Genomic DNA, 8,207 nt, shown 5'->3' with positions numbered 1-8,207 from the left:
GATGTGAATGAACCGAAAATGTAATGCCAAATTGGAAATGAAATCACTGATGAATATCACATCAACATTATAGTAGACTAAATAAATAAACGGATCCGACCCAAAAAGTACACCCAAACAAACACATGAGTCAATATATTCGGTTTTTTTTTGTTTGGACCTTTTTTCTTTAGTCGTTTTTTTAATGTTGGTGATTTAAAGCAGTTTATTTTGCATGTTTTCCAACTTATTAAACAATAGCCTGATTGATTTAATAAGAAATCGTCAGCTTACCGGTTCTTGTCGATCAAATCAAGTTCAATAGATAGATATTTCAAGTGCAATTGTTCGACAATTTCGCGTGCGATCCGTTCTGCATTGTTTTGATGTCAGTCATAGCTACATCTCTGAAGCAAGGAAAGACAGGAACAGATATAGCTTTCTAATGAAATTTCATTAAAATCTACGTTGTAACTCCCCACCCGATCCAAATTATTACATTCTTTCATAATTTTTCCGCTACACAGTTTGATCCGATTTTTTTATTGTTGTTGTTATTTGTTTATATTTCGTCATTTTGGAATTTTTTTTCTCGTTTATTCAAAACATTGTTTCTCTCTTTTTGTTTTTGATTTGGTTGTATGCACAAAACTATGGGTTGTTCATTTCTCCGATATTATCTCTCGCTCCTTATCATTCCTTATGATGTGTGTTTTATGAGTGTATGTGTGTGTCGTTCGCGCGTCGACCATTCTACGATATGAAAATTAATTAATTCCAAACCATCTCAATTCAATCAAATCTATATATTCGTGTAGTATTAAACATGTTTGGATATTGTTTCAGCGCAGTCAGTCATTGATTTGAATTGAAACTTAACGGTTGGCATTCTGGACGCAACTGAAAATCACCATAAAATCTCAAAGAGAACAAACGCATTCCGTTCCGTTTTTTTTTTTTTTTTAATTTAAAATTAAAACATTTTTTTCTTCAATTTTCCACGGTAAAATTTAAGTCCATTAGTGTGAATCATTGTAGCGTGAATATTTGCCAAATAAATAACGAATATCGGTTTTCCATTCAGTTATTATAAAAGCGCAACATTAAGATAAAGGGTTGACAAATTGTCTCGCAAAAGTGCATCATCATCTGTGTTACATTTAATTTGTGGTGTGTTAAACGAATGTGTCCAAATTTCGTGTGAATATCAATCACGAATGAATTACAAAAATACACACGGTTTCATTTTACAAATTCAATTTCGGACGTTTTTAGCACAGATCTAGACACAGATTTAAGCAATCAACAACACAAAAAAAAAAAATTATCGATTTTTATCGCTTTAAGGTGAGTATTTAAAAGATCCGTATCGCATGATTGATTCTGGAAGCAGGCAATAAAATGCATTTAAACATTTTGAACAGTTTTTTTTTTTCACCCACGAAATAAGCTTATTCGCATTACAATACTGAACTTTTTCTTTTCGAATTTCTGTTTAAATTCAACACAAAAAACAGTTAATTTACAATTTGAACAGATAAATTTAATGAGAAACAAAGTGTTGGATGTAATTAATTCAATATAATTATTGTGCCGGTTTGTGTCTCGTTATTTCCTTCTATATTTTGTGTGATTCAAATACGATAGCTAATTATAATTTGAAATTTTATTTCTGACGTTGCAAGTGAATTGTGTACTACTGTGAACGTCATAGAACGCTTTCACTGTTGGCGTTGCACAATTTCTAATTAAAATAGTCACGAAACAGTTACAATAACTTCTTTCGGTTCGATCACACAACCGATTTTTATCTTGTGCACATTTTTCTCTCACAATCAAATGATTGCACAAAAATTCGAAAAAAAATCTGTCATTTTTTGTCATTTATATTATCGTGATTAGAATGTATTAAAAAATATGACTTATGTCAGATATAATTTTCTTTGATTTCGATAAATAAAACGTAGGAAATCCTCTTTGACAATTAATTACATAAGAAGATAATGGACACTTTAAAATGCAAACGTTTAGTTCACAAGCAGTGAATTACGGAATCTCATACTTTCATATACTCATTGCCAAATTTTAAAATTTTCATTGTTTAAATGCTTAACAGGTTTCTATATTATTGCATCTGCCATTTGTTGGCAAAAAGTTTATTTGATTCGTGCTAGCCTAAAATTCTGCCCAAGTATTACCCGTAAGTACCTAAACTACAAAGAAATACGTTTTTTTCATTGATTTTATTTTATTTACATTTATAATTTGTGGTTTACACTTTACATAACTTCTCTTTATGCATCATACATTACGATATGTTTTGAATTGGTGATCTTAACCACAGTTCTATTGTTTGAATAAAGCCATTCAATCATGACTTGAGTAATGTGAGACGCAGACAATTTATTCAATTGTTTTCTATTGAAAGACTCAAAGGAAAATATTATCATTTCGAAATATTCCACTTGGTAATGAATTCGATAGGAATCTAATATTTTTGGTCAATGTATTTTCAGTTGGTTTCGTTATTTTGAACAATCAAATTATTCCAAAATCAACGAGTGCATTTTTTGTTATTGTTTGTTTTAGTGCTCAATGTTAATAGGCTTCACCAAATTAATGGTTGGCGAAGACAATTTTCTAACATTCTTAATAATTAGATTTTATTCGATACGATTCTACGCAATAAATAATTTGTTGTGTGTGTGTATGTGTAATGGAAACAAGCCAACATGTTGAGCACAAAGTAAAACATTTTCAGTTGAGCTATGTTTTAATTGTTTTGTTCAATCAATTTCATTACAATTGAAGAAGAAACATTTCAAGCGCGAATTAAGCACACCATATTCTTCTTTAATTCATCCTTTAAACAACTCATTAATGTCCCGCCACATAAATTAAAATAAAATTTGAGAGCGATCAATTGTTGTTGTGGCAAGTCTCATTGGGAAGCACAAAGATCATTTATTCGTGCAAATATGAGAATGGATGAAAGATAATAAGAAAAGAAATCACCGTTGAAACAGTCATCATATCTGACTTATAAAAATATATGGTCGTTGCGTGTTTCGAATCGTCGTTCGATTGCGATATTCTGGTTCGATCCGGATATTGGCAGAAAATGTCTGATTCAACCAACTTTTACCTGTTTCACTCCATCGGTTCATCGGTTTGAACTGGTTTGCATTGGGAATACTCAATCACAGATCCACAGTGTGCGTGTGTGCCAGTGCATATTGAAACTGAATCCGAATTTTAAAATATCGCTTTTTGAATCATTTTTTTTTTTTTTTCAAATAAATTATTTTCTGTCATTTATGCAAAATGCAGAATTAATTAAAATGTGATATGCAATAACAGTAATAATAATCTATTCTCACGTCACTTAAAGTGCATTTGAACATTGATTGTTCGCTTTAATTTTTTGCTTGATTTATAACAAATCATTTTAATATTAAGCCCATTACAATATTTGGCGAAATATCTCTCAATGGTTTAAGTGTTTTTTTTAAACGGATTAATTGTTATTATGATTGATAGCGTGTGCGAATAATTTGATCGAAAGAAAAATTACCTCGATGATATGCAGAATTTTTAGTGTGTTTTAAAAGAAAAAAACTCATGATGAAGGTTAAGATCGAGTACAGATACAAATAGAATATAACATAGATTTAAACAAAAAAAAAATCATGGTATGATCTGCTGTGTTCAATTCTAAGATAATTTCTATTTTTTCATCGTAGATAATCAAATGTAAACCATCTTCTTCAATTTCAGATGTCCATTGCTCGCAGATCATTAAACAAAGAGATATAAACTGTGTTCGAGTCGTAAAATTTAGAAGCACGTGTCTTAAAGTCATATGTAAATGAACTAAAGTGGTGCTGCAATAGAAAAAAAAAACAGAAGGCATTAAGCTCTTTCGTATTACAAACCAGTCAGCCACACTAGCAGGAATTGAGTTTAAAATTGAAAAAAAAAGCGAATTTGAATTGTGTGTAAAATAAAGATCAACAAAAATGAGTATTGCAAAGCGTATGTTCGTGCTTATGTTAGCAGTAGAAATGATCATTCTGGTGATTGCAAAAGAATCACTCGATCCGAATATCCATGAGTGTGGCGATGAAAGAAATCGACACGTTGGCACGTTCACCATTTATGATTATTCAATAGTGTTGGGAATGCTTGTGATTTCATTGGGCATTGGAGTGTTTTATGGATTCTTCAGCGGAACCGAGAATACATCGGCTGATTTTCTTCATGGCACCGAAATGAGCCTGTTGCCAGTGTCATTGAGTTTAACAACCAGCTTCATTACAGCCATCGAATTGCTTGGAAATCCGTCCGAAATCGTTTTCAATGGCACTCAATTTGCGCTAATAGTTATATCGATTTTTATGGTCATTCCGGTTGCCATCAAAATCTACTATCCCATTTATTTTAAGTTGCAATTGACCAGTTGCTATGAGTACTTGGGCATTCGCTTTGGCAAGAATATTCGCATTTTTGGTGCCCTTTTGTATATCATTCAGATGCTATTTTACACAGCAGTTTCCGTTTATGCACCAGCCATTGCACTGAATAAAGCCACCGGATTGAATACACGAGTTGCTGTCTTTCTTATTTACTTAGTTTGCATTTTCTATGCATCACAAGGCGGTATGAAAGCAGTCGTTATTGCAGACACTTTTCAAGTAAATACATTGATTTTTTGTTGATTTTTGGACGAGTGGGAAAATTATGATTTTAACGCGTGTTTTATTTTCATTAGGCATGTGTACTTGCATTCTCATTGGCATTAGTAGTCGGCCTGGGCTTTGTTTATACGGGCGGTTTTATGGATATATGGACGGTAGCCGATGAAGGAAAACGTCTGGAATTTTTTAAGTAAATCAATTGTTCTTCATTTTGATCAAATTGTCATTTAATCTAAGTTGATGTGGCTGGCCAGAAATATATATAAAACTATTTAATAAAAAACATCGTCATTTACATTCAATAATTCCTTTTTTTTGCAGTTTGGATCCAAATCCAGTAACGCGGCACACTGTATTTTCAGTTGTGATTGGTGGTTTCTTCTATTGGGTGTCACTTTTATGTACAAATCAAGCGTCCGTTCAGAAGTGTATGTCACTTAGATGCGAGAAGAAAGCAAATAAAGCACTAACCCTCTCAATCATTGGTGAGCATCCATTGAAATTTAATGTTAAAACATTATTAAAAATGATTTTGTTTTTTGTTCAAACAGGTCTTGTTCTTATATTTATTGTGAACTTTTACACGGGTCTCACTCTCTACGCGCATTACAAAGATTGCAGTCCCTTGAAATCTGGTCAGATCGGAGCCAAAGATGAGCTGCTACCATTTTACATTATGGACGTTTTCCATGACATCCGATTCGTGAATGGATTTTTTGTGGCCGGAATCTTCGCTGCCAGTTTGGGGTAAGTTTCGCTTTTTTTTTAAATGTAATTCTTCGACAAACTGGAGTGAATATTATCTGTAATGTTGAATAATGTTGAAATAGAACTGTTGCATCAGCACTAAATTCGTTGGCGGCCGTTACAAGCGAAGATATTGTGGGCACGGGTTTAAATATAAAAATAAAACCGGAAAAAGGTGCCGTTTATGCAAAGTGGATGTCATTGGGGTATGTGAAAGTTTGCATGTACATTTATTGGCCATAATTTTTGTGAATATAGCCTTTTATGTGTTAATTAACCAGTCAATTTTAAAATTCTTCCGGATGTAGATATGGAATTTTATCATTTTTGCTGGTATTTGTGGTTGAACAATTAGGAGGAATTTTACAAGTCACTCTTACATTGAATGGCCTCATTGGGGGCGTCACACTTGGATTGTTTTCACTCGGCGTTTTCTTCAAAAGTGCCAATACTAAGGTAACGCTGTTGAAGACACGTGTACCTCGATTTATTTAGACAAGTTCATCAATTGTTTAATGTTTTTTCAACAGGGAGCTTTGTATGGCGGTATAATTTCATTGATTCTTGTCGTTTACATTGGAATAATGGCACTCTTACAAAATGCTGAAGTGGAACCATTGGAATTATCATTGAATACATGCGATTGTTTTGTTTCTAATTCAACCACACACCAAAATGTGCCTCAGCAAAATACCGGCACAAGTTTATAGTAAGTTGAACCCAAATGTTACGTCTTCATGATATTCCATAGTCTAAATGCTTTCTCTTTTTTCAAGTAGCAGTCCAGCGATATTTCGTATAAGTTATATGTGGTATTCGTTCCTTGGAACTGTCCTGACCATTTTACTCGGTCTTTTAATATCAACAATAACAGAAAAGATGACTAAATCAAAAGTGATGTCAATAGTTGAACATAATAATGAAAAAATTCTCAAAATTAAAGGTGAACCAACGATATTCACGGTTGAATCGTATCGTCGTAAATCGCAAATACATCAAATTCAATTGCACGGAATAGACAATGTTACATTGAAGATCGAAGAATAGATGGATTTTTATGCTATTAGCATAAAACGTAAAATGGTACAAACGTTTATAATAAAAATTAGATAGACATTGACTTAAATTTAGAACATAAGTGTATTAGATTATTATTAATATTAAACATAAAATACAATAGAAAAGGGAATGCACAATCAATAGATAAATTTATGGAATCATATCCGTATATAGTTCCGTGCGGAATGCTATTCTGCCAAAAAATACTCAATATAACACCAATGTGCATAGGTATTAAGGAATCGTATGCAATTAGTCAAAAGAGATTGCTAAAACAACTCGATTTATTATATTAATAAAAACGAAACAAATTTTAAGAAACAAAAGAATCACTTGGTTTTCATTTCTTGCGATGACTAAAAAGACAGAAAATCCATTTTCTCTCGAATTTACTTTTATTTGTTTTAGAAAGAATATAAAGCAATGCTACATTTTCTTTCCCTTCTTCGCATTCAAAACCTATCTTTGTGCATCTGAAGAAAATTTGATCTCACAATCCGACTTCGTGCATAAAAATATCTAACTATGGAACTAAGTCAAGACGGCTCTCTATCAATGGTCCCCCAAATTATCCATTATCCAACATCCATTCATCCATGGATAGATTTTGTTTTTAAAAGGACTGGATAAGTAATATCCATGGATGTTTTTTTAATGGATAAGATACATCCACCATCCATCAAAAATTTATTCATGAAGAAAAGAAAGAGAGAGAGATCCACTTGGATAGAGGAGAGTTATAGTGCATCCATGGATAGAATAGATGTTAGTTTATCCATGGATGAGTTATATTTTATGGATAAATAAATAAGTTGGATTTCAAAAATACTCTACATCTCATTTGACATTTCATGTGAAGTATTCGATTAGCATATAGAAATACTGGATGATGGATGAGACATCTGATTCATTTTCAAAGTTTCAATTTTCAGTTAAAAACATGTATTCTATTTTTTGTCAGTTTTTTATTATATTTTTATTTCAGTTCGAATTGTTGAATTCTGAAGTTTAATTCATTAAGTTAATTGGATGTTGGGTGGTTTATTCATTAATCCAGCGTCCAACCACATCAAGGATTAAAAGTTATGCAAATGAGTGGAGCCACTGAGAAGCCAGTGAGATTGCTCTCTAAGAACTCAAAACGTTCGAGAGTATGGAAAAATATTGAAAATTGTCGATTTGGCAGAGGGGCATGTGAATTGAAATCATATTAGTTCGAAAGGAGGTTTTTATATGACGGCCAAGCCAATTCTACGTACTAGAAGTCAAGATTGAAAATTATGCAAATGAGTGGAGACACTGAGAAGCCAGTGAGAGTGCTCTCTAAGAACTCAAAACATTCGAGAGTTTGGAAAAATATTGAAAATTGTCGATTTGGCAGAGGGGCATGTGAATTGAAATCATATTAGTTCGAAAGGAGGTTTTTATATGACGGCTAAGCCAATTCTACGTACTAAAAGTCAAGATTGAAAGTAATGCAAATGAGTGGAGACACTGAGAAGCCAGTGAAAGTGCTCTCCAAGAACTCAAAACCTTCGAGAGTTTGAAAAAATATTGAAACTTGTCGAACAAAAACAAAACAAAAATCATTCCTTGATGGGACTGGACGCTGGATTAATGAATAAACCATCCAACATCCAATTAACTTAATGAATAACAATAAAAATTGTCAACAAAATTAATTAAAACTTAAATAAAAATAAACACACAAAATAAACTAAATGT

At 32.3% G+C, this 8,207-nt stretch overlaps 1 protein-coding gene across 1 annotated transcript; it reads left to right on the top strand.

Moving 5' to 3' along the window:
* The first annotated feature begins 848 nt into the window (after positions 1-848).
* Positions 849-6,811, top strand: LOC116337491 (sodium-coupled monocarboxylate transporter 1). Its single transcript, XM_031762097.1, has 10 exons — positions 849-1,326; positions 2,096-2,179; positions 3,757-4,673; positions 4,751-4,866; positions 4,998-5,161; positions 5,228-5,423; positions 5,507-5,629; positions 5,732-5,879; positions 5,954-6,132; positions 6,203-6,811. The coding sequence occupies exons 3-10, from the start codon at positions 3,999-4,001 to the stop codon at positions 6,468-6,470; spliced, it is 1,869 nt and encodes a 622-aa protein (XP_031617957.1). The 5' UTR covers positions 849-1,326; positions 2,096-2,179; positions 3,757-3,998; the 3' UTR covers positions 6,471-6,811.
* The last annotated feature ends 1,396 nt before the right edge of the window (positions 6,812-8,207 follow it).

This window comes from Contarinia nasturtii, unplaced genomic scaffold, assembly GCF_009176525.2.
Source record: "Contarinia nasturtii isolate CC-2019 unplaced genomic scaffold, AAFC_CNas_1.1 Cnas_scaffold_285, whole genome shotgun sequence".
In the NCBI taxonomy this organism is placed as follows: domain Eukaryota; kingdom Metazoa; phylum Arthropoda; class Insecta; order Diptera; family Cecidomyiidae; genus Contarinia; species Contarinia nasturtii.
This window is presented reverse-complemented; position numbering and strand designations above follow the sequence as displayed.